General features: G+C 55.7%; 1 protein-coding gene across 1 annotated transcript in view; it reads right to left on the bottom strand.

Annotated features, from left to right (window-relative positions):
* Nucleotides 1-25,605, bottom strand: part of EMWEY_00031080 (UBA/TS-N domain-containing protein, putative) — a gene marked incomplete at both ends in the record, with an annotated part of 26,483 nt that extends 878 nt beyond the window's left edge. The window contains 20 exons of the mRNA XM_013481692.1: nt 536-2,618; nt 2,863-8,007; nt 8,209-8,414; nt 8,637-12,021; nt 12,265-15,741; nt 15,964-16,867; nt 16,991-17,484; nt 17,650-18,159; nt 18,364-19,476; nt 19,834-20,073; nt 20,200-21,214; nt 21,370-21,569; nt 21,763-22,238; nt 22,439-22,859; nt 23,066-23,305; nt 23,477-24,275; nt 24,615-24,724; nt 24,882-24,970; nt 25,160-25,280; nt 25,471-25,605. Of these exons, the coding sequence (XP_013337146.1) occupies nt 536-2,618; nt 2,863-8,007; nt 8,209-8,414; nt 8,637-12,021; nt 12,265-15,741; nt 15,964-16,867; nt 16,991-17,484; nt 17,650-18,159; nt 18,364-19,476; nt 19,834-20,073; nt 20,200-21,214; nt 21,370-21,569; nt 21,763-22,238; nt 22,439-22,859; nt 23,066-23,305; nt 23,477-24,275; nt 24,615-24,724; nt 24,882-24,970; nt 25,160-25,280; nt 25,471-25,605 (21,163 nt within the window). The remainder of the gene's footprint in view (nt 1-535; nt 2,619-2,862; nt 8,008-8,208; nt 8,415-8,636; nt 12,022-12,264; nt 15,742-15,963; nt 16,868-16,990; nt 17,485-17,649; nt 18,160-18,363; nt 19,477-19,833; nt 20,074-20,199; nt 21,215-21,369; nt 21,570-21,762; nt 22,239-22,438; nt 22,860-23,065; nt 23,306-23,476; nt 24,276-24,614; nt 24,725-24,881; nt 24,971-25,159; nt 25,281-25,470) is intronic.
* Nucleotides 25,606-25,852: the final 247 nt, after the last annotated feature.

Here is a 25,852-nt window from a genome sequence, read left to right as displayed (position 1 = left end):
AATAACAACAAAAATAAGTATTATAAGGAAAAATAAATAAATAAATAAATAAAATAAATAAATAAATAAATAAAATAAGATAAATTACCTGATCTAATTCTTATTTGATGATAAGAATCCGTAAATACATGCTGTCTTCTTACAGATAAACGAATATTTTCTGCACGACTTGAATGACGAATTTCTTTTATTTTTTGTCTAAAAAAATGTCTTTTATTCTCAAAGGAGAGGACCATAGGAGCAAGTCTTAATAAAGGGGAGAAGGAGCCACCTGCTGCTGCTGCTGCTGCTGCTGCTGATGATGATGATGATGATGATGATGATGATGATGATGATGATGATGATGATGATCCTGTTGCTCCTGTACCAGTACCTGTATTATTATTATTATTATTATTTGCTGATGAAGCTGCTGCTGCAGCAGCTGCTGCTGCTGCTGCTGCTGCTGCTGATGTTGAGGCAGAGGAAGAAGAAGAAGATAATAAATTAGGATTCTGTTTTAATAATAAATTAATAGATAATTTATGTTTCTTACAAAAACAACAAAAAGAACGATGACGCTCATTACTTGCACCGTATCCTCCATCTTCCTCATTTTCTTCTTTTTGTTGCTGCTGCTGTAGTTCAAGTAATTCTGCACTTGCTGCTGCTGTTGCTGCTGCTGCTTTCTCTGGATCAGGTATACCTGTCTTAGGATCTATAGATTCTAATATTGCTGCAGATACACGATCTACTATATTCTTCTCCTTCTCTGCTGCTGCAGCAAATAGATCCATTTCCTGTAGCTGCCCTACCTCCCTTAGTCCTAAATCTGCTGCTATGCATACTTGTTGTACATGAAAGTATGCCTCTAATAAAGGAAGTAATTGAGTTACTACTAATGGTGCTGCTAATTCTTGTGATTCTGCTGCTGCTGCTGCTGCTTCCCTCTCCTCCATTGCTGCACCTTCACCTTCCTCTTCTCCTGATCCTCCTCCTCTTCCTCCTCCTCCTCCTGTTGTTGTTCCTGTTGTTGTTCCTGCTGCTCCTCCTGCTGTTGTTCCTGCTGCTCCTGCTGCATCACCACTCGTTCCTGATGATGATGATGATGATGATGATGATGTTCCTGCTGCTGCTGTTGCATCTGCTGCTGTTGTTGTTGTTGTTGTTGCACTCTCTCCTGCTGTTCCTGTTTCTCCTGTTGTAGTAGTAGCAGCAGTATCTTCCTGTTGTGTTTCGCCTGTTGAAGGTGCAGGTGCAGCAGCAGCAGCTTCAGCTTCAGCTGCAGCAGCAGCAGCTGCAGCAGCAGCAGTTTGCTGCGTCTTTTGTCTATTCTGCATTGCTGCTGTCTCTGCATTAAGGGCAGGATATGCCTCTCTTACTGCAAGAAGAACATCATCTAATGCTCGCCATATCTTATGAACATTAGATCTATCAAAGAAATCCCTAAACTTTACTAATGCAGATACATTTGTTGTTGTTGCTGTTGTTGTTGCTGCTGCTGCTGTTCCTGTTGCTGCTGCTGTTGAATCGGGTGCAGCAGCAGAAGTTGTAGGTGCTCCAGTGCCAGAAGAAGATGCACCATCAGATGATGTATTATTAGACGGTGATGTACTGTCTGCTGCTGCTGCTGCTGCTGCTGCTGTTTCTGCTGTTGGAGGAGTTGGTGCACTCGATGGTGCAGCAGCAGTTGTTGCTGCTGCGCTGCTGTCCGTAGCAGCATCGGGAGTCGTTCCTTGCTGCTGTTGCTGTTGCTGCTGCTGCTGTTGTTGTTGTTGTTGTTGCTGCTGCTGCTGCTGTTGCTGCTGCTGCTGCTGGTAGGTGTATACGTCATTAAGGGTACCACAGAGTCTATAGAAAGCAGCAAAGTGTGGCTCTAATGCCTCTCTCTTTGCCCATATATCATCATGTAGCTGCAGCTGCTGCTGCTGCTGCGCTGCTTGCTTCAAGTTGCATGCAAGTGCATCAAGCTCAGCAGCAAGGAAATCACTAAGTGCATTACAGTTACGATTTAATGCTTCCTCTACCCATTTACGATGCTGCGGTGAGCTGTACAGACACCCCACGATCTTTGCTGCTACAGCTAGCTGCTGCATCTGTGTCTCCCGCTGCTGTGCTGATGAACCTAATCCATACACACCAGCAGCAGCAGCAGCAGGGCAGCACAACAAACCGCATACACACTCTACAGATTCCTCCGTCACAACACGAAGCATCCGCTCCTGCATGCTCAGGCTGCTGCTGCTGCTGCTGCTGCTGCTGGAGGTGGAGGCGCGGCCGTCGACGACGATCTCCTCCACCGGGGGCTCCGAAGAACCTGCACCAGTTTCGCTGCTGCTGCTGCTGCTGCTGCTGCTAGGAGCTGTGCCGCTGGCGCTGCCATGGGTGGATGCGGCTGCAGTGTTGCTGCTGGGCTGTGCTTCTGCCTCCCCTTGCTGCGCCCGGCTGCCTGCGGTAGCCGCAGAGCTCCTGCTCTGTGGTCTGCTGCTGGTGTTGCTGCTGGTATTGCTGCTGCTGCTAGTGCTGTTGCTGCTGTTGTTGCTGCTGCTGCTTGGTCCGCTCAGCAGCAAATGAATTGCAGCAAGAAGATGAGCCATGTGACGGGGAGAAGTCTGGAAGAGAGAAGTTGCTGTCAGTTGCTGCAGCAGCAAATACACATCATACAGACAGACACAAAAACTGCTGCTGCTGCTGCTGCTTCTGCTGCTGCTGCTTCTGCTGCTGCTGGGGATGCTGTTTTTGCTTAGCTCTAAGAAGGGAAGACAGCAGCTGCAGCAATGCAATAAACGTCACCAGAACACCAACCAACAAAGGGCAAGAGCAACTGCAGCAACAGCAGCAACAGCAAGAACAACTGCAGCAACAGCAGCAACAGCAACACACCATAAGAACATTGATAAGATATTCCCCGTCTGTAGGCTCCTCCAGCGATCCCTTTTGCTGCAGCTGCTGCGGCAGCGCAACCGTCCCCGGCTCCTCCTTGGTGGCGACGGTGGCGGTGGTGTTGCTGCTGCTGCTGCTGCTACTGGTGGTGGTGGTGCTGCTGCTGCTGCTACTGGCTGGTTCCCTGCGTTTCTTTTTGCGGCGTAGCTCATGGGCCAGATCTTCTCCCCACTCTGCTGCACCTTCTTGCTGCTGCTGCTGCACTTGCTGCTGCTGCTGTTGTGCGTTTTGTTGGTCCTGCTGCCGTGTCAGCGCCAGCTGTTGCGTTGTTTCGCTTTTAACCACTCCCTGCGGCTGTTGCTGTTGCGCGTGCTGCTCCTTGCTGCTGCTGCTGCTGCTGCTGGGGTGTCTGCGTTGCTGCAGCCTGACAAGATCTTGGTAGGTAAGAGAACGAGGATGCGGCATCTTCTTACAGAAGGCAGCAGCTGCATGCGGCAGCACAGTAAGAAGACTGCGTAGCTGCTCTAGTACCCGTTCTGCTGCTGCACCCCCAACAGAAAAACGTTCGCACTGGAAGCCCCCTATTCCTCCTCCTTGCTGCTGCTGCTGCTGCTGCTGCGAGGAAGCAGATGCCTCAGGAGGCAGCAACACAGGTACTGGAGGTAACCCTAATGAGTTAAGGGCATCAGGTCCTGCTGTCTGTCTTAAGGCTGTATAACACTCGGGTATAGCTACCCAGCAGATATACACCAAGAGCAACAGCAGCACATCTCTTGTGTCTGCATGCGGTGCAGCAAGAGAGAACAGCAGCAAGAACAGCAAACGCTTATTTACTCCCTTAGATAAAAATAATACTCGGCATACACCCATTAGGCCCGTTATACTCAGAGGGACACCTTCAAATGCTGCTCCTGCTGCACCTCCAAAGGGGCCCCCACAACCCCGTATGGGGCCCCCACGGTGAGGGCCCCCACCGGGGCCCCCACCACCGGGACCCCCTCCAGGGCCACCACCGGGACCTCCACCGGGGCCACCACCTCCCATGCCGCCGCCTGCTGCAGAGAGGAAGCCAATCCAGAGGTCGTCAGACAGAGGACCTCCTGCTGCTGCTGTTGTTGCGCCGTGTCCAGCAGCACCAGCAACGGCGGGTCCTTCGCGCAGCAGGAGTGTAAGGAAGTCAGGAGAGCCTTCTGCTGCTGCAGCAAGTGCTGCAGTGTATGCAGATGGGCCCTGCAGTCCCCTGCCTCTGCTGTTGCTGCTGGTGGTGCCTCTGCTTATTAAGGAAACAATATTCTGTATATGCGGATAAGGTGCAACACCAGTAGACCCAGAGAGAGCAGCAGGGGCCCTCATTAACCGCTCACTAGGCAGCAGCAGCAACTCATCTGTTGCTCCACCAAATACAGCTGCCCCTCTTCCTGCTGCACCTGCTGCTGCTCCCGATCCCGATCCTGCTGCCGCTGCTGCGTTTCGTGCCGTTGTTGATGACTGCAGCAGGCCACGAGCAGCAACCAACGAGGCTGTTGCATCTCCTGCTGCTGCAGCAGCAGCACCTCTGCCTCCTTCTGCTTCTCTTAAGGCAAAGTCATCCATAAGGGCTTCCCGCAGCCCAAGGCGTATGCTACGTGGTAGAAGCGCGGAGGTCTGTACCCCGAGCAGCCGTGTGCCTGCTGCTGCTGCTGCTGCTGCTGCAGCTGCTGCGTGGGGCCCCAGGGCGCCCCAGCGTCCCTCGAGACCGCCAAAGAGTGCCAAAGACGCATCTACAAATGCAGCAGGAAGAGAGCTTCCTGCTGCACCAGCACCACGTGTGCTTCTGCTAGGTCTGTCGCCAGCAGCAGAAGAAGAAACAACACCATGTCCTACTGCTGAGCTGAGATTTGCGGCTGCTGCTGCTGCAGCTGCCGCTGCAGCTCGCTGCTGCTGTTGCTGCTGCTGCTGTCGCTGCTGCTGCCGCTGCATTGCTCGCTCCCGCAGCAGCGCTGCCTCTACCTGCAGCTCCCTAGGCAACGCCTCTAAGACAGAAGCATCTGCTGTTAGCAGCACTTCTTGTCTCAGTGCAGGTTCTAGTGTTGCAAGGAATGTTGCATTATCATACTCTGCTGCTGCTGCTGCACCTGCTGATGCTGCTGCAGCGTCTGCCCCCTCCGAGCTGTCTCCGTCGCGGCAACCTGCTACTGCTGCCTGCCGCACTGCAGCAGGAAGCACGTTCAACAGATCCAAAGGCAAATCACGCAAAAGAGGACGTTGCTGCTGCTCCTCCTCTGCTGCTGCTGCTGCTGTTGCTGTTGCGCCTTCGGAACCTGCTGCAGCGGGGGAACTCGCTTCAGCAGAACCCGAATCTCCACCGGCTGCTGCTGACCCTGCTGCTGCTGCTGCTGGTTCTTGCGCATCGCTTGCTCCCCTCTGCTGCTGCCCTTCAGCTGCAGTTGTCTCCGCTGCATCAGCAGGAGCTGCTGTTGTTGCTGCTCCCGCTTCTGTAGCTTGTTGGGCACTCTCTCCTGCAGCGGCCGTTGTTGCTGCTGCGTCCGTTTCTTGTGTTGCTCCCGCTGCAGATTCTGTTCGTGAAGCAGCAGGAGAAGCAGCAGCAGCAGCAGGGCGTGCTGCTGCTCTCCGCTGCTCCACCGCCTCTATCGTCAGCAGCCGCAGCTGCTGCTGCAGGATCTCCTGTCTTAGATCAGGAGGAAGCGCCTCTAAGAAGGAAGGATCAACTCCTGCTGCTTCGAGCAAGGATGTCTCCGTAAGCCCCAAAGCACATGCAAGGGATGCTAGCGACGGCTCACTGCTGCTGCTGCTGCTGCTGCTGCTAGAGCTGCTGCTGCTAGAGCTGCTGCTAGAACTGCTGCTGCTGTCGCCGCTGCTGCTGCTACTGCTGCTACTCTCCTCACGAGGAGCGTCGCCCGCGTCGATATCCATGGACTCGCCTTCTGCTGCCTCCGCACTACCTCCCTCGGTTGCTGCTGTTTCTGCAGGAGCTGCTGCTGCTGCTGTTTCTGCAGGAGCTGCTGCACCTGCTGCTTCTGCTGGGCGTTCAGGAGAGGCGGTCGCCGCACTCGAAGACGAAGACGTCTCGCTAGTATCCTGTTGCTGCTGCTGTTGTTCCTGCTGCGGTCCTTGGGCTTGTTCTGATTCTGCTGCAGGCGCGTCTGGTGTTGCTGTTGCTGCTGCTGTTGTTCCTGCTGCTGCTGCTGCTGAATCAGTGGGCCGGTCCTCAGCAATCGCCTCAGAAGGCTGGGCTTGTTCTGTTGCTGCAGGTGCAGCAGAATCTGCAGCAGCAGCATTGTCTGCTGCAGCATCTGTTGTTCTATCTGCTGAAGCATCTGCATCTGCTGCTGCTGCTGCTCTGTCTCCAGCAGCAGATGGCTGCGGCGAAGGGCAAGCCTGAATCGGGGCGGGTTCAACTTCAATGCAGCTAATGGACCTGGTAGCTAGACGATCTGTAACGAAGGCAGAGAGCATGTGCTGTGCTGCAGTTGCTGCTGCTGCTGCTGTTGCTGCTGTCGCAGCAGCAACCGAGACGGCGGAGCCGGCTTCACCGACGGGCGGCTGCTGCTGCCTTCCCGTGGCAGCCGCAGCTGCTACTGCAGCAGCTGCTGCAGCTTCCTGTTCCCTGGTTTGGCGTAGTTGCTGCATCTGCTGGTGCAGAGGTCGAGGCTGCTGCCCCTGTCTGCGCGCTGCTGCTGCTGCAGGTCTAAATATACCTCCTGCTAGGTCTTCGAAGAGAGAGTCTAGCAGCCGCTCCCCAATGTTTGCTGCTGCACCTGTTGCAGCAACAACGTTGCCTCCTGCGCTGCTGAACAGAGCAAATGGATTGCCGCCGCTGCTGCTGGTGGTGCTGCTGCTCAGCTGCAGCACACTTGTAGGAGCCGGCCTAGGACAAAGGAGGAACAGTGGGTGTTCTGCAGGTGGCAGCAAATCAGCATCGGGTGGAGATGGCGGGGGAGCAGAAAGATCTTCGCTGCTGCTGCCTCCCGGTGGAACAGCAGCACCTGCTGCTGTTGTTGCAGCAGTTGCTGCTCCTGCTGCTCCTGCTGCACCAGCACCCAACCGACGAGAAGGGCCTGTCACGTAACCTGCTGCAGCAAGAGGAGCAATTGTTATACCCCTCTCCTCTGCATCCTGAACAGCAGACCTAAGAGCAGCAACATCCTCAAGTCCTGCTAGATCTATATGGAAGCGGAAGGCTCCTCTAGGTTCTCGTTGTAGTGCTGAGCTTATAAGGCTAACAGACTCTGCTGCTGCTGCTGCTGCTGCAGCTGCAGCTGCTGCAGCTGCAGGAACAGTTGATGACTCCTCCTGCTGAGCCACAGCACCACCCCCCACCAACTCCCCTTCTGCGTCACCTCCACTGAGACCCTCAGAAGCCGTTCCACGTCCTCCCCTCGTTCCGGGGCTTGAACCCCTTCCACGGCCACCGCCCCTGCTGCTGCTGCTGCCGCCGCTGCTGCTGCTGCTGCCGCTAGCCCTGCTGTCAGAGCCACGAGGGCCCCGTCTCTGAGCCCCTGCAGATGAACCCCCGCTTTGAGAGGCAGGGGCAGCTGAGCTGGGTGCTGCTGCTGAAGAGCTGCTGCTGCTGCTCGAAGACCCTGAAGAGGAGGAAGTCGAGCCGCTTTGCTGCTGCTGCCGTTGCTGTTGCTGCTGTGGCTCTTGCTGCTGCTCAGGGGTCTCTGCTGCTGTTGTTGCAGAGGTCGTGGCAGCCGTCGCTAATGCGGAAGAGGCTTCTGATGTAGAACTCTGCTGCTGCTGCTGCTGAGTCGTGTCTGACGGCCCATCCGCCTCCATGGGTGCCGTCTCTGTTGCTGCTGGGGCATCAGTAGCTGCTGCACCCGTTGTTGCTGCAGCTGATGTACCCGATGTTGCTGCATCTCCTGCAGCAGGAGCAGCGGAGCTCGTGCGCGAGCTGTCGTCGTTTCGCTGCTGTGCTGCTTGCGACGACTGCGTTTGCTGCTGAGCTGCTGCTGTTGGTGCTACTGCTGCTGGAGGAGGAGGAGGAGGAGGCTGCAGCGCAGGTGCCTCAGCAGAAGGAACAACAGGTTCTGCTAAGAAAGGATGACTCAGAAGTGTGGGGCCCGCTACCTCCTCTACTAGATCTGCTGCCTCAAGATCATCATCTTCAGGTCCCCCTAGGTAATCTATTTCTCCTCTTTCCTGTTATAGCACAGCAAAAAGAAACAAACACACAAAAAAAAGAATACGTTTAGTTAATATTTATTATTTACCATTTGCTGTGTTGCTGCAGCTCTCCTAGGTGCATCAGCAAAGAAAGAACGAGGAAAAAAGACCCTAGGGAAATATATACAATACACAAACCCTAAACCCTAAACCCTAAACCCTAAACCCTAGACAAACCCTAATTCTAGGAGCGTCATCATCATCATCATCCTCATCATCTTCTTCATCTTCTTCGTCATCATCATGCTGCAGTCCTTCCGCTGCTGCATCTTCGCCACCTAAGGCAATGCCGCTGCGGGGATCGGGATCGAACTCCAGCTCGTGGGGGAGACGATCCCCAAGGAACGTATTCCCACCTCCATCGCTCTCCTCTTCGCTGTTTTCTGCACAAAACAGCAGCAACAGCAGCATCAGCAAACAAAATGCAATGAGACCCCCCAACACCATTGCAGCAGCAAACAGCTAGCTCAGGCACCAAGCAAAAAAAAAACAGCAACAGCAGCAGCAACAACACAGCAACACAGCGGCAGTTAGTAGTTTGCTGCAGCAAGGTAAGGAGCAGCAGCAGCAACAGCAGCAGCAGCAGCAGGAGGAGGAATAAATACCTCCATATTCTTCATCTTCTTGTGAATCATCTTCATCTTCATCACCAAGTCCATCTAATACAGAAAGTTCAGCAAATCCTTCATCATCTTCTTCCTCCTCATCTTCTTCTTCCTCTTCTTCGTCATCTTCTTCGTCATCTTCTTCATCGTCTTCTTCATGATCATTATTATCCTCTTCTCCTTGTAAATCCCCATCATCTGATTCCCCTGCTCCTGCTGCACCTCCTGATCCTTCATCATCTGCTGCTGCTGCCGCTGCTGCAGCAAGATTAGCTGCACCAATGTCCGACGCACCACCTGCTGCTCCTGCTGCTCCTCCACCTGCAGCAGCAGAGAAACGGCCACTACCTTCAACACCAGTACTATGGTCCTCCTCATCCTCATCAATGCTGCTGCCGCTGCTGCTGCTGCCGCTGCTGCTGTCACTGTCTCCATCTACAACAAGCTCAATATCTATTTCATCATCATCGTCACCATCTAAATCGTCTCCATCTGCACTGTCTTCGTCGTCATCATCTTCTTCCTCTGCTGCTGCTGCTGCTGCTGCTGCAGAGCCCCCATCTTCCCCAGCAAATCCGCTACCTGTTGCTGGTGAGGCTCTCCCTGTGCCCCCATGCTGCTGCTGCTGCTGTTGCTGCTGTTGCTGCTTCCCGTCAAGTCCAAGCAGATGAACATTGGGGGGAGATGTTAGGTGCAGCAGACAACGGATGATTGCTGTTGCAACAGCGTGACTGTCTTCTGCATGCAAATTAAGATGCAGCAGCAAACCTGCTAGCAGCTCACGTAGCTGCCGCTGCTCCTTAGGAGACAGGCACTGCAGCGCACGTCCGTGCTGCTGCTGCTGCTGTTGCTGCGGATCAGGTACATCAGGAGCATCAGCCCCACGGCCTGACCCCTTGTTGGGGGGAGGATCCCCGTCGTCACCATCATCTCCTCCCCCACCGCTGCTGCTGCTGCTGCTGCTGGTGTGACCTCCACCTTGTCCTCCACCAGTGCTTCGAACCCGTCCTGTGTTGCTGCTGTTGCTGCTGCTATTGCTGCTGCTGTTGCTGCTGCTACTGCCGCCGCTGTTGCTACTGCTGCTGTTGCCGCTGCTGCTGCTGCGGTGTTGCTGCTGGGTGTTTGCATCTGCACCCCCGACATCTCCACCGTCTCCATCTGGGCGGCTATTGTGGGGTGGCCGCGTGCTGTCTGTACACCCGGATGCTCCTTCAGGTGCTGCTGCTGCTGCACCTGCTGTCTTGGAGGCCTGTTGCTGCTGCGGCTGCATCGGCAACATCGGGGGAGTTACTGCTAGCAGGCGCTGCAGCAACGTCACGAGGAGACAGACAACACCAGTGTCTAGGAGATCGCCACCCTTAAGCGCCTCTCCCGCTTCTGCAGATATGCCACTGCTGCTGCTGCTGTTGTTGTTGCTGCTGCTGTTGTTGCTGCTGTTGCTGCTGTCGTCTGCTGTTGCTGCAGTGCGTCCGCGTGCTACCCGCAGCAAAGACACGACATGGCGAATAAGCACAAGTCGGATCTCCGCGTTGCTGCTTCCCATAGCTGCAAGCAAGTTGGAGAACTGCTGCAGCATTGCTGCTGCTGACTTGCGCTGCATCAGCAACTGCTGCTGCTGCGGTTGCTGTTGAGTGCCAAGCACAGGGGAGTTACCAGCAAGAGAAATCGACAACAGCCTCGGCAGCACTTCCTGCAGCAGCACATCTACGACGGACAAGCGATGCTGTCCTCCGCAGGTCTGCTGCTGCTGCTGCTGCTGCTGTTGCTGCGCATGGTGCTGGTGCTGATGGTGGTGGTGCTGCTGGTGCAGTTGCTGCAGCTGCTGGTCCTTTGCTCCGTGCTGCAAGAGGAGCCTTACGTCGCTGCCTGTACACCGCAGCAAATCGGGGCAGGTGGAGACAAAAGGCCAAGGGGAGGCCTCCTGCATATACAGCCGAGGCTCTGCATGCACATGGTGCTGCTGGTGCTGGTGCTGCAAGTGGTGCTGCTGCTTATGCCCACTGCCACCTTCAGCTTTGGGTCCGTTCGCTTGCTGCTGCTGCTGCTGCTTGAGTTTCGTGCGGCCTGAACTTCGACCTGCAGCTTGTGCCGCAGGTGGTGCTGTATTGCTGCTGCTGCTGCTGATGCTGCTGCTGCTGCTGCTCTCCTGTAAATGCGGAGCAGCAGGAGTCCCAACGCTAATTGGCTTCAGCAGCAACGGCAGCATATGAGGGAAGAGAGACACAAGCTGCGACAGCATATACAGGAGTCTCTCTGCTGTTACTACGAAGGGGAATACAGGCTTTTCTTCGTGTGCATGCAAGCCCCCCTCGATGTCCGAAAGGTGCCGCCACTCCCGCTGCTGCTGCTGTTGCTGCTGCTGCAGCTCCGCCTGTGGCAGTTTGTTTACAGGGGCAGGAAGGGTAGATGCATGCACATTAAGCAGCAACACCAAGTGATCCATTAACACCGACAACACCACGGGCCCCACAAGAGGAGGCTTCGATGCTGCTTGCAGCAGCCGACGTACTCGGCGCTGCAGCTGCTGCTGAGGCTGCTGCTGCTGCGCCTGTGCCGGCTGCTGCTGTTGCTGCTGCTCTCCTTGTGGCTGCTGCTGCTGGGGTTGCCGCTGCTGTTGTTGCTGCTGTTGTTGTTGCTGCTGCTGCTGTGGTCGCTGCTGCTGCTGTTGCTGCTGCTGCTGCTGCTGCTGCTGCTGCTGCGGGTGCTGATTCTGTTGCTGCTGTAGCAGCAGCTGCTGGCGCTTGTCTTCGTTCAACCACCCGAGCAGCAGGACCTCCTGGAAGGACTTGTCGCTGCAGCACCAGGTGCGTCCGTTGCTGCTGGTGCTGCTGCTGTCACTATTGTTGCTGCTGCAGTAGTAATACCCTAATCCCTTCGACCCTCTGCCAAAGAGGTAACCGGCCTTGGGGCCCACGAAGATGCTGCTGGGGTAGAACGGGCGAGGCATCACGCTGCTCGTATCGCTGCTGCTGTTGCTGCTGCTGCTGTCTTCTTGAGCTCCTGTTGCTGCTGCTGTAGCTGCAGGAGCCACGTCCTCCGCCATTGCTGTCCCGCTGCTGCTGTCGTTGCTGCTGCTGCTTCGTGGCGCTTGGCCCTCCGTAGCCGGTCTGTCACCTGCTGCACCTGTTGCTGCAGCAGTTGACGAGCCTGCATCCTCTTTCGCCGGTTTGTTTGCGTCAGATTGTTCTTCTTTCTGCTGCTGATCCTGTTCCTGCTGCTCCTGCTGCGGTGGCCGCAGCACTTGCTTGTGAATGCTGCAGCAGCAGCTCAACACCTGCTCCACCAACGAAGGGTTTCGAGACAGCAGCGGCCCTAATGACTTCAAGACAGAGTCAGCAGGCAGCAATGGTGTTGGTGTCTCCCCAGGAGGTGCGCTGCCATGTACCTGCAGCAACAGCAACAGCAAGCAGCAGCAGACAGGACACAAATGAGCCTATGGACACTTGAGCACCAACTGCAGCAAGGACACAGTACCAACACCAACAGCAGCAGCAACAACACCAGGAGAAAAAGTACCAGCAGTGGTACCAGCAGCACCAAAAATAACATCCCAGCAGCAGAAAAAGGAGCAGCAGCAACAGCAACAACAACAAAAGCAGCAGCAGCAGCAACAGCAGCGGTAGCCTACTCTGAGATGGGTCTGGTGTGCCATTCTGCTGCCTGCAGCAAAAGCAACACGAAGGCCTCTCTCTACGCATGCAGCAATGAGAGAAGGTTCTTCTAATATGTTCGTAATAATAGCACATAATAAGGAGACTAATCCGCTGCAGCTGCTTGTCCTAGGCAACCGCAGCAGCACGCCTAACCCCCAACCCAATGGCTGCTGCTGATGCTGGTGCTGCTGCTGTTGCTGCTGCTGCTGAGGAGAGCTGGGCATTGCCCTATAACGCCCCTTGGGCTGATGCAGCAGCAACATCAAGGCGTTGCCGTATATTGACGTCAACCGCCGCAGCAGCTGCAGCACGGCAAGGACTGCATCGCCATCTGCTGCAGGGAACAGCAGCAGCAGATCTAAACAAGCAGCAACCATCTGTCGCTGCTCTGCTGCTGTAAAGGACCGCAGCAATTCATCATATCCCAAGTCTGGCGCACCCCCAGATTTTGCCACCTCATCCTTGCTGCTGCTGCTGCTGCTGCTGCTGTTGCTGCTGCTGCTGGTTGGTTGGCTTGGCGAGGCGACTGGCTGCGTCGTCTGGCTGGTGCTACTGTTGCTATTGTTGTCTTTGCTGCTGCTGCTGTTGAGGGCAGCGACGGAAGCACTAACAGCAGAAGTTAACGTATCGCCTGAGGCGTTGCTGCTGCTGCTGCTGGCGCTTTCGTGCTGCTGCGGGTCTGCATGCGCTGCAGTGTCCTGCAGCAAATACATTCCCATCATTTCTTCGATACAAAGAAGGGCAGGAGAGATAAAAGGAGGAAGATATGCAGCAGCAGGTGCTGACAGTCCTGCTGGGCGATCTAAGACGACAGCAGCAGTTGCTGCAGCCCGTCCTTCCTGCTGCTGCTGCAGCTGCTGTTGCAGTGCCTCCAACCCCTCCACCGCCGCCAACCGCAGCAGACCGTACTTAGGAACTGCAACAGCAACACGAAGTTCCTGCAGCTCGACCGCTCCTGTAGAGGGATAGTTGAGGAGGCACCAGCCGGGGAGAGGCAGCAAGGCAGATGCTTTCCCTCCTGCTGCAGTTGCTGCCGCTCCTTCTTTTGCTGCTGCTGCTTTTGTTGCACTTGCTGCAGTTGTATCGAGGCAAGCATCCAACATCTCAGGACACTGATACCAACCCTTCGTGTCTGTCAGCATTGCAGTACCTGCTGTTGCTGCTGCTGTTGCTGCATGGACATTTGCTGAGGCGTACCAGCAGATAAGAGAGGAGAAGAGGGAGATAGGGTGCGTTGCAGCAGCTGCTGCTGCTGTTGCTGCAACGCTGCCCGGTTCGCATGCTGCTGCTGCTGCCTCTGCACACCGAACCAGTGCATCCTTCCAACAGAAACGACGGTGCAGCAGATGAGCCATAAAGAAGCTGCAGCAGTAAAGCTGCTGCTGCAGCCGCATGCACATGTACACTCCAACAGCCCGATGCAAGTCGCTCTGTGGAGCTGCTGCTGCACCTCCTGCTCCTGCTGCTGTTGCTGCGGGCACCCGCACACCCATTAACGTTGGTTCGGCCTTCAGCATGTGCTGCATGGCCCCACGAAGACAGGCGAGACGGCGAATCAGCATGTAGCAGGCAGCAGCAGCATTCTTCTCCATGCAGCTTAGCGGCCTCGAACCCCTGCTGGTGCTGTTGTCAGGTAGCTCCCATGGATACAGTGGCTGCTGCTGCTGCTGTGCACCAGCAGCAGCACCTGCTTCTTCGCCTTCAACAGGCATCGGCTGAACATCTCCAGAAGGTGTTGTTGAATTTCCATCTTTTGTTGCTGCTGCTGTGCTTCTTTTCGCAGGCTGCTGCTTCTGCTGCTGCTTCTGCTTCTGCTTCTGCTGCTGCTGCTGCTGCTGCTGCGGGGGCTGGGGTCTAAGGTCGCAAGAAGAGCAGACAAACTTAAGGAAGGCTTCACACAAACCAGGCACACCCAAGGGAGAAGCGCATGCACTGGAGATAAGATCACCAAGCAGCCGCTGCCGCAGCAAAGATCCTAATGCGAGAGCAAAAGCATCGCTGAAGTGTCCATGCAGCACCCGCTGTTGCTCCTTGTGCTGCTGCTGCTGCTGTTGCTCCTGTTCCTCTTGCTTCTGCTCTTCTTGCTGCTGTTTAGGATGAGCTGCAGGCACCTCACGCAGCAGCCCATGCTGCTGCTGCTGCTGCTGCACCATGTCTTCGTCGACAGAGCGCAGAAGCAGCTCCAAATCGCTGGGCTCCCGTGCCCCGGATGCCCCACTGTTGGGCTGCTGCTGCTGCTGCTGTCCCTGACCCTGCGGCGACTGCTCCATCCAGAAACCTTCGTTGCTTGGGTGGCCTGCTGCAGCAGCAAACGCTCCAACGAGTGTCCCTGACTGGTCGCCTGAGTTGCTGCTGCTGCTGCTGTTGCTGCTGCTGTTGCTGCTGCTGTTGCTGCTGCTGTTGCTGCTGGTGTTGCTGCTGCTGCTGTTGTTGCTGGTGCTGTTGCTACTGCTGTTGCTACTGCTGTTGCTGCTGCTGTTGCTACTGCTGTTGCTGGAATTGCCGGATTCCTCCACGCGCTTTGCCATGCGCTGGTTGTTGCTGTTAGCAATTCGCTGCAGCCCCTGCACCAGCGCCGGAGGTGGGGGGCCCCATACCGTACTTTGCTGCAGCTGCTCCCGCAGCAACCCGCAAGTCCATCTTATCTCTCCATCGCCTGCCAGCAGCAGGGAAGGAGGAGACAACGGTAGACCTGCTGGTTCAGCAGCAGCAGCAGCACGCATGAGGGCAGAGCGCACAACCGATGAAGACAAAGGGCGCGATCCCGAAGTCTTCAAAGACTCCTCCAGTATGGCTGCTGCTGCTTGCAGCGGCGAACCTCCAGACCCCTCACCTTCTGCTGCTGCTGCTGCTCCTGCTGCAGGCGCGTCTGGTGAGGCGGGAGGCGACTGTGTTGCCGGGGACGCTGCTGCACCCGCAGCACCCGCTGAATCTTCACCTGAATTCGCGCTGCTGCTGCTGCTGCTGCTGCTATCGGGGCTGCTTGTGTTCTCTGGCGCTGGCGCTGCGGTGCCTTCCGAAGGCGCAGCAGCAGCTGCTGCTGCAGGTTCCTCCGCAGAGGCTGTGGCGGCATCGGTGCCGCTGCTGCTGGAGTTGCTGCCGCCCTGCTGCTGCTGCTGCTGCTGCTGATCGCGAGATGGAGCAGAATCTCTCCTATCCATCTCCAGTACATAATCCATTGCTGCTTCTACTCCTCTGCCACCAGAAGCTTGAATAGCCATTTCAGCCTCCTCTCTGTCGAAGCCCATATCCACGAGCTGCTGCACCTGCTGGTGCAGCAACAACAGCTGCTGTTGCTGTTGCTGCTGTATAGCCGCCGCTGCAGCAGCTGCTGCCGCAGCAGCTGCTGCTGCTACTGAACCCCCACCAGACGCCGCCGCCCGCTGCTGCTGCGCCAGTCCTTCCGCAGCCTCCGCATACACAGCGCGCAGCTGCTGCCGACGCTGTGGGGTCTGCAGACACAAACCAAAGATGTATACACCCACATTGCTGCTGCTGCTGCTCCTATTGCTGCATGTGCACCTACTGCTGCTGCTGACAGGCACCACAGGTTCCTGAATTGCAGCCCGCAAACCCTAAACAGTAACACCTAACCGTAAGCCTTGACCTCAAACCCTAAGCAGTAAACCCCAAACCCTTGACCCTAGAAACTAGCCCTAGACCCTAAACCCTACCTGAGTATCCAGGAGGTGGAAGAAGATGCGAGGGAAGAAGAGGATCGTCCGCTGCAGAGTGGAGGCAATGAGCACCTGTAGCTGTCTAGACACCTCAGTGCTGTCGACCTCTGAGTCTTCTGTTGCTGCCAACTGCTGCTGTCGCTGCGACTGCTGGTGTTGCTGCTGCTGCTGTCCCTTACGGCTGCTGCCTCTTCGTTTGGCTGCTGCTGCTGTGCTCGATCGATGTCCAGTGCTGCCGGGGCGTCCATGCGCCGAACCAGCAGCACCAGCAGCCGTCGGTTCTGCTGCTGCTGCTCCTTCCGTTAGGCTGTTAGCTGGATTGGGCGACGCATCGGAGGCCGGTGCAGCAGCAGCTGCTGCTGCTGCTCCAGCATGCTTGTGGGGAGGGAAGTGCTGCTGCGCCTCGCGCTCCTTAAGTGGCACCCCACACCTTGAGACAAAGCCCCACCAGACATATGCATGCGCTGCTGCTTCACAACCTGCAGTTCGCAGCATGCCTGCTACATCGATGCATGCGATGTCCGGATGTACGATGATCTGCAGCAGAAGCTCCTGCAGCCGCTGCTGCTTCTGCTGCTGCTCCTCGCTCTGCAAAGATGCTGCTGCAGTGCTCCAAGCAGCTGATAGCTGACCGCCGTCGGCCCAGCACAAATCATGCAGATCGGAATAGGCTCGGCTCAGAGACTCCAAAGAAGCTGAATATGTCATTAGCTTGCTGCTGCTGTTGCTGCTGCTGCTGCTGCTGCTGCTGCCATTCTCCACATCAATGTCGACCGCCGAACCAGTTTCGCCGCCAGTTGCTGATCCTGGTGCTGCTGCTGCTGATGTTCCTGCTGCTGAAGCCGCAGGTTGCTGGTTTTCCTCTTCCATCGGCTCGAAGTACGAAGGTCGAGGGTAATACCTGCAGCAGCAAGTGCAGCAGCATCAACAGCAATAGCATCATCAACAGCAGCGGCATCCGCAACGACAGCAGCAACAGCAACGCCAGCAGCAACAACAGCAGAAACAGCAGCAGGAAACATACCTGAATGCCTGCGGTGTAAATCCAGAGTTCATGCATCTCTTCCATGAGGTTACCCTGTCTACATAGGCTAGACAACTCTGCAGCTGCCGTGCTGCTGCATTCCTTAAATAAATTAGCTGAGACACGGAGGGGCATGCAGCAGCAATTTCTGCTGCTGCTGCCTCTACCCACTCAACAAACAATGCACGACGAGCCGCAGCCTTCTGCTGCTCCTCCTGTGCATCTTGCTGCTGCTCTTGCTGCTGTTGTTCGTCACTTGGTGTTATAGCAGCAAACAAGGATAGCGGCAGCATCTTCTGTATGTTCAAGTGCTTGCACGGCTTCACCTCATCAAATACACTACTACCTCCTTGCTGCTGCTGCTGCTGCTGCTGCTGTTGCATGGCTATGGGGTTGCAGCAGGAACAGACGCGAGTCGCCAACAACGCACACACCGCCACGTTGCATGCAGCGCTGTAGTGTAGAGCCTTCATTAATGCTGAGAAACCCCCAACCTGCAGCAGCAAAATACACAACACCAAACAAAAACAACATGTTGTTGCTGCTGCTACTGTTGCTGCTCCCTCTCGTAAGATCTACTTTATTCCGCAATGCAGCTCCTGCTGCTGCGACAGTTTCTGCTGCTGCTGCTGCTGCTGCTGCTGCTGTGAATGGATTACCTTCTGGAAGAGGTCAAAGCTGAGGGTCATAAGGACTCCTCTGTTCTTCTCATCGACGTGAAGTTTGTAGAGAATATCGCAGACGTCCGATAAGTAAGAAAGCGACTGCACCATTGTTAGGCCATGGATGCCGAACCTGCTGCTGCTGCTGCTGCTGCTGCTGCTGCTGTCAACATCCATCTCGGCCGCGCTGCTAGCCGTCGCCGCTGCAGTGGGTGCTGCTGCTGCGGCTTCGGCCGCACGAGCAGCGTCCGCTGCGGCAGCAGCTGCTTCAGGCTGCACATACTGAACCTTGCTGCTGCTGCTGCCTGCAGCATTTGCTGCTGCTGCTGCTGAAGCAGACGGCAAGGCGTGAAGCAGTGGCGGCACAGGCAGCGGCACCGCAGGAACGCTGTCGAGCAAGACACGTGCTGTCTCCGCTATGAGGAAGAGATGAGCTGAAGCAATTTGCTGCTGAGGTGGAGACTTCCGTCCCACGCGCGGGCCGCCCCCGTTGATCTGCCGGCTCACCTGCAGCAGCAGCAGCAGAAAAACGAGAGGAAGAAGTAGAACATGCGGCAACAGCAGCATTCGCTAGTCCGTTTGCAGCACATTAGTGGCGAATTCCTCTAGGAAAAGAAGCAGCGAACATCCGCAACAACTACAACAACAACAGCAGCAGCAGTAGGGTAGCAGCAGCAGCAGCCCTCGTTTATGCTCTAGCAGCTCTCTCACCATGCACAGGAAGTTCCTGCATGTCACGCATGCAGCACGAAGCAACTCCTGCAGCACCACTGGGCTGTCTGCTGCCTCCACAGACACAAACTCAGCGCCGCTGCAGCCGGAGGTCCCCACACTGCTGCTGCTGGTGCTGTTGCTGCTGCTGTCGCTGCTGTCGCTGCTGCTGGTGGTAGCTGCAACAACGCTTTTGGTGTCACTGCTGCTATCTGTAGGATCGCTGCCCACGCTGCTGCCGCTGCAACATCCTGCAGGCAGCGGAGGCGGCGAAGAGTATGCAAATTCTCCCAATGAACTCCATAACATGTCATTGTTTGACAGAGGTTGATCAGGTGGTGCTGCTGCGGGTCCCTTTGACTGCTGCTGCTGCTGCTGCTGCTCATGAAGCAGCCTGCTCGCCCTGACAGAAGGATGTTCGTGGCTGTTATGTTTCAAGTTAAGTAGCGAGGGATTTTCTCCATCGGCAGGAGGAGCGCATGCATAGAGGAGTTGTAGTAGCCAGGCGAAGAGTGGCTGCAGCAGTAGCAGCAGGTGGCTGAGGTGCAGCAGCAGTAGCTGCAGCTGCTGCTGCTGGGCGAAGGCAGCGGTTCTTGTGGGGGCAGTGCCGTAGGCCTGACAGAACTCGCGGTGCAAAGACAGCAGCAATGCTAAGGAGTTGCAGCAACCATGCAGGGCAAAGATAAGTTCTCTTCGCTCGATCTGCGGGATACTCCTCAGAGGCTCAGGTAGCTGCTGCTGCTGCTGCTGCTGCAGCTGCTGCTGCTGTTGGCGGCGTGGCCAGTAGCCGTTGGCACGCCAGCGCTGCTTCAGAGCTAGGAGGCGCTGCAATGAACACAAGGCCCTGTCTAGCAACAGCTGCTGCACCGCCTGCTGCTGCAACGCGGAGTCGTATGGTGCTGCATGTCTTAGCAAGTGGACTAGAGGGTGTTGAGGGAAGAGATGCAGCAAACCAGGAGGCAGGCAGCTGCTGTCAGATAGCTGCAGCAGCAGCATTATCCCCCCCCTAGACACAAAGCATCTCTGCGTCTCTGTTGATGCCAACAAGGCCGACAAAAACCGAGCAGCATTTGCTAGACGATCCAACAGCCACTCCGAAGAAGAACCCCGAAGCTGAAACACCAACGGCAGCAGCAGCAGCAGCAGCAGCAGCAGCAGCAGTAGCAGCAAATGAAGCAAATGCAGCATATGCAGCAAATGCAACAGCACAAGACAATACATCAAGTAACAATAGCGCACCCATCAATACAACACCGTATACACCACCTAGTGCACCCCACGACCACAAAAGGCGGAGAAACAGTAGCAGCAGTAGTAGTAGCAGCAGCAGCAGATGTCAGCAGCGCAGACCGCAAGCCAAAGCTGTACGCATTGCATTCCACTGTAGTGCCCAAGCAGCAGCAGCAGCATTATACGTAATAGCGCCAGCAGCAGCAAAAGCAACAGCAATATGTGCGAGGTATATCGTACCTGCAGATCTGTAACGTCCATCGGTCTCTGTTGTGCCTTCTCTCGCGTCTCTGCTGCAGCAAGGGCTGCGGGCACGGGCTTCCAAGGGGGCAGCTTTCTTGCTGCGACGAGTAGCTGCTGCAGCAGCAACAGTGTCTGCTGCAGCAGCATATCTCGCGCCTCCACACCCCCCAAGGCCTCCGCCGTCGAAACAGAAGAGGTCGCTACTGCTCCTAACACCTCATCTAGGGCCGTGCCCAGCTGCAGCAGCAACAGCAACAACAACAACAGCAGCAAGTCAGCACCTTATGCTCAGGATAATACAACCAAACACCACTACTAGCAGCAGCCCCAGCAGCAGCAGAGCGGCAGCAGCAAAGTCCTCACCCCTGCAGCAGCTTCCCCGAATCGATCGAGGAGCACAACATCAGCAGAAGCAGCTACATGCACAAGGAGAGAACAGGCAGCCCAAGGAGAGAAGCGACTGCCAGGTTGCTTCTGCCATCCTTGAAAAGACAATAAATCCTCCTGCTGCATCTGCAGGTGACGCCGCAGCAGCAGCAAAGCATCCTTTTCTGCTTGAACAGCACCTATATCGTCTTGAGCCTCCGCTGCTCCAGCTGCTGCTGTTGTTGCTGCTGCGCCAGTTGATCCTTCAGCAGAGCTCGATGTCCCTGCTGATTCTGCCGCTGCTACAGGCTCACATACTTCCATTGGAGCAGAGTCTGCAGCGCCAGTTGCTGCTGCTGCTGGTTCTGCTGCGCTTGCGCCTGTTGCAGCACCGGTTGTCGATGTTGTTGGTTCTTCCGTTGCCGATGTGGCACCATCTGCAGCAGGTCTCTCCTGCTGCTGCTGGCTCTCTGATTGACCCGTTTGTGCACTTTCCCCTGCCGGTGCCCCTTCCCCATCACGCTGCTGCTGCTGCTGCTGGTTCTGCTGGGGCTGCAGCTTTTGAAGCCTCTCTTCTACCAGTTGGTCGACCTTGTCTTGACGTAGGGCTTTTAACCCTGATGTATGCGAAGCCAAAGAAGTAATAAAAGCCCCGAGGGCATTAAGGCAGCCCTCATGCAGCAGCACGCATTGCTGTGCCAGCTGCTGCCGCCGCAGCAGCATAGCCACGTCTTGCTGCTGCCCCTGCAGTGACAAGGGCTGCTGGTGTTGGTACCGGTAAACGCTGCTCACTTGCTGCTCCCCCTGCTGCTCCCCCTGCTGTTCCCCCTGTTGCTGCTGCTGCTTCTTCTGTTGCTGCTGCTGCAGATAGATGCGTAGGTAAGACGCATGCACGCTGCTCAGCAGCAGAGCAACAACAGGCAGCTGGACAATTGCTGCTGCATGTCGGGGAGCATCAGAGACAGCATCCGTGATGACAGACAAGAAAGAGGCAACGCACCCGACGCCAAAGCTAAAGCAAAGACACACAAACACCAAACCCTAACCCCTAAACCCTAAACCCTCTACCGTGTCAGGAGCAGCAGCACACAAACATCCAACACCCGGACCAGCAAAAGAAGCAGCAGCAGTGGGAGCAGCAGCAGAGGCAGCAGCACAAGTGCTTACTGTTCTGGGTTTCCGATGATATCGGCGCATAGGACAGCAAGGGGGGCCCTTGGGCCCAACATATCTTGAAGGAAGGGAGGATGTATCTTGTGATTTGCTGCAAGAAAATAAAATTGTTTTGTTGCTGTCTTTAAGACACAACGTCTTGTCTCTACCTCGCATGCCTTCAACCAATATAACAAACGCTCGTCGTCGCTCCCCTGATAGCGCAGACGCAGCAGCAAATGCAGCACCAGCCAATGCAGCAGCAGCAAATGCAGCAGCAGAGGCAACGAACCAAATGCAGCAGCAGCACCAGCACCAGCAAATCAGGACGGCCAAGAGGGAGATAAAGAAAATAGAAAAATGGGACACAGAAGAAATATGAATGCGACATACATTTGCCGGGTATACCCAACGTTCTGTCCAATCAATGCCAGCGTTGGGTGTGCAGCAGCCACAGCAGCAGCACTTCTTGCTGCTGCTGCTGCTGCTGCTATCGGACGACGTCGCAGGCTTCGTTTCACCGTCTACAGCGAGTTCGCCGTCGCCGCCGCTGCTGCTGCTGGTTTTGCCGTCGGAACGTCTGCTGTTGCTGCAGCTGCAGCTGCAGCTGCTGCCGCAGCAGCATCCCACCCAGCGTTCGTACTGCTGCATGTCCTTTACACGTTGCTGCATGCAGGCGGCGTCATAGAGCATTCGTTCCTGGAGTCTCTCTGGTAGTTGAAGCTCCTCCTGAATAAACTGCAACAACTGGCTGCTGCTGCTGTTGCTGCTGCTGCTGTGCTGCTGCTCCACATGCGCCTCTAACGCACGCAGCACAATCATCTGCACCGGCACCAACAGCGGATCGCGGTGGCGCAGGAAGCCGATGAGGGCCCGCAGCAAGCCTGCAGCAGGAAAACAGCATAAAACCTAAACCCCAAACCCTCAACGCCAAACCCTAAAGCTTAAACCCTGGACAGCGAAGCCTAAATAAACCCCAACTCCTAAATAAACCTCAAGCCCTAAACCCTAAAACCTGAACCCTAGGCACAAAGACCTCGGCCCTAAACCCTAAACCCAAAACCCTAAACCCCCGGATACGGACTTGGTTGGACAAATGCATGGATGACGCTGTGTGTGGTGCCGACGATTGCTGAGTAAGCTGCTAAGAGATGCATGAGGGTTTGCATGCGGTTTAAGTCACACTCGAGCTGCTGCAGTGCCCCCTTCTTAGCAACACGCTGCTCCCACGAACGCAGTGCTGCCTCGTCAGGACTCTCTACCACCATATACTCTATCACCGGACGCGGCTGCTGCTGCTGCTGTTGACAACAGCTGCACTTGCTGCTGCAGCTGCTGCTGCTGCTGCTGCTCTTGCTGTTGACTGCTGTGTGTATACGCGAAACTCGAAAGGGACGATCCGCAAAAGGGTTAGCCAGCAACCGCCGCAACAGAGATAAAAATAAACCATAAGGAGAAAAGACACCCACAAGCCCCGCGGTCTGTCTATACAACGTCTTGTCCTCCTGCAGTCACAAACCACAAACCCTAAACACTAAACCCTAAACCACCACAGGGAGTCCCAAACATCAGCAGCAACACTAAAGGCCAAGGGCCCCCCCTTTATAATCGGGATTCTGCTGCAGCCGCAGCAGCAACACAGCAGCAGAACTGGCGGCACGGCAGTGCATGCAGAAGGGACGTCGCCTGCTATCTAGGGTATGAAACTGACGAGGAGGAGAGAAAGGAGGTCTGCTGCAAGCAGCAGCGTGCGGGAGCTGATGCGTTCGCCGTGTTTGAGCAGTGCAGCAAACTCCGGCAGCAGCAGCGGCTGCTGCTGCAGCATCTGTGCAAACTGAGAAGGAGACACGATCATGAAGCAAGACAAGGAACACAAATACACATCCACTAGACCCCCTCGGTATGCAGGGCACCGCAGCCCGTGCAGCAACCGCATCCGGTGTCGCAAAGCCTGCAGCACAGCAGCAGTAGCAGATGAAGGTGCATAAGCAGCAACACAGACCGACGCAGCAGCTGCTGCAACAGCAATACAACAAATAGCTGGACTGTCCACAATGCGTTATGTCGAATTCTAACCAGCCCAAGGCACGCCCAACCCTAAACCCTAAACCCTAAACCCTACCGGATGGTGCTGCGGAGGTATGTTGTACTTGCGAATAATGGCTTTGCAGTGGGCCTCGAGTGCCGCACTGGCTGCACAGTCCCTGCTGGAGCTGCTGCAGCAGTCCGCTGATGTGCTGCTGCTGCTGCTGCTGCGCGAAGCAGGAGCAGCAGTGCTGGTGCAGCAGGCAGAGGCTGTTCCATCAGGATGCGTGACTGTGCGTCGAGAATACCCGGGCAGCAGTAGTTCAGAACAGTACAACCTTACAGTCCGCAGTGCATGCGGCGGCCGTTGCTGCTGCTGCTGCTGTTTACTGCTGCTGCAAGCATCTTCTCTTGCGTTATCAACCATCATAGCGTCGCTGCCGCTGCTGCTGCTGCTGTCTGCTGCAGCTTCAGCAGCAGAGACACTCCACTGCAACTCGAAAAAGCCATCGATGTCTGCTGGCAGTTCGTCTGCCAAACAGAACGAGAGGAGATCGAGCCGGTTTGCTGCCGTTTTGCCTCTCCCTCCTGCTGCTGATCCAGCAGGTGCTGCTGCTGCTGCTGCTGTAGCTGCCGCTGATGCTGCATCACCTTCAACGACCATGCCTGTGCTGTCGGCATTTCCAATTCTGCCATTGGCGTTACTCCCTCTGTTCCCGCTGCTGCTGCTGCAGGAGAGCCGCGGGGGAGAAGGTGAATTCCTCGCAGCTCTTGCTGCTACGAGCTCCGGCTGCTGCAGAAGCACAAAGGCGTCATAAGCCACGGGTCTGAAGCAGAAGAGTGACAGCCGGCTGCCAAAGTCGGGGCAGTCCCGAGGCAGTGCACTCCTCCTATTGCTGCATGCAAGCAAAACAAACAAAGGGAAAACAGTCACGGTAATAATACTGCTTCCCGTAGCAACAGTAGAAGAAGCAGCAGCATATGCAGCCACTGCCAGCAACAGCGGCAGCAGCAGCAGGGGACAGAGGATCGATAAAAAGCAAGGCCCGACTTCCAGCAGGCAAGGATGGGGATAAGGAGCTTAGAGCCAAGGGCTTAGTGTCTGCAGCCCTTCTGGTCTAGGGTTTACAGATCCTCTGGTGTATACTAGGTAGGGCTAGGGTTTAAAACTAGGAGGATCGACGTTTGCACCGATTCGGGCTCTTTTAGGGTTTAGGGTTTAGGGTTTAGTGTACCGTCTGATGAAGCCGTAGCAGACAGCCAGCAGCTGAATGGCCCCACAAACAATTGGCAGACAGAAAGACTGCAACAACGCCGTAACCACCTCTACAGAGGCGTAGAGGAACTGCATGCGCACAAGCCCCAAAGATCCCAAACCCTATACCCTAAACCCCAGGAATCGGGAATCCTTATGGACGACACCACACCCACAGAACACTACAACCCAAACCCTAAACCCTAAACCCTAAACCCTAAACCCTCCATAACGGCACAAGGCATACCTTGGACGAGCAGTTTTCAAGGACGATGTAGGAGGTCTCAATAATCGCAACAACCAGCGCCTCACAGGGGATAAACGCGAGTGGCTCTCCTGCACACAGCGCAAGGGTTTAGGGTTTAGGGTTTAACGGCTGCCTGAAATGACGAGCTTAGTCAAGCAATGAATTAAACAAAGGGAGATTGCAGCTCGCGATGCTTACGGCAGCCTCAGGGGGACAGGATTCAGGCCTTCAGAGTGCAAAACAAGTGTTTAGGGTTTAGGGTTTAGGGTTTAGCCTACTGGATTGAGAGCTTTCTATTAAGAGTCCTGTATGAACTGCGTAGGCATTAAGGAGATCATCGAAGCGGTTTAATGCTGGGGCCCAAGCAGAGACATCTCCCTGCCGCTCCCACATCCAACCCTGAGCGCGCAGGCCCAAACCCTAAACCCTAAACCCTAAACCCTAGACCCTTGAAACAAATGCCGCACATGAAGCATCTACCAAGCGGAGCACACTCCTGGAGTGGACCGGCAGATGATAAACAAAAGGCCTCCTGAGGATTTAACGAACACCAAACCCTAAACCCTAACCCCCTAACCTAAACCCTAACCTTGAAGGGCCTAAGGTGGCCCAAGAGGTCCTCATCCTTGCAGGTGGATATGGCGATGATGAACTGTCTCTGCGTCTCGGGGAGAGAAGAAAGAGAAAGCAGAAAGTTGTCGCTGAGGCAGGCGGCCACTCGCATGGTAACCTGTACGTACACCGCAGCAGCAGCAGCGCCAGCAGCATCAACACCACGCGTCGCCGCCTTGTCCTTGAAACAAGCACATCCTACCAATAAAAAGGCAATGCATGCAGCAACTGTCAGTGAGACACCAGCCTGCGGCACTGTAGCATTGCCGCCGCTATGCTGCTGGTACCGCTGCTGCTGCTGCTGCTGCTAGGGTCCTGCTGAGATATCTACGGACGCTGCCTCTAACGATACCACTTCA

This window comes from Eimeria maxima, genomic scaffold (genome assembly GCF_000499605.1).
Source record: "Eimeria maxima Weybridge genomic scaffold, Emw_scaff385, whole genome shotgun sequence".
Classification (NCBI taxonomy): Eukaryota; Apicomplexa; class Conoidasida; order Eucoccidiorida; family Eimeriidae; genus Eimeria; species Eimeria maxima.
Note: the sequence above shows the minus strand (reverse complement) of the source record. Positions and strands in the feature narration are given on the sequence as shown.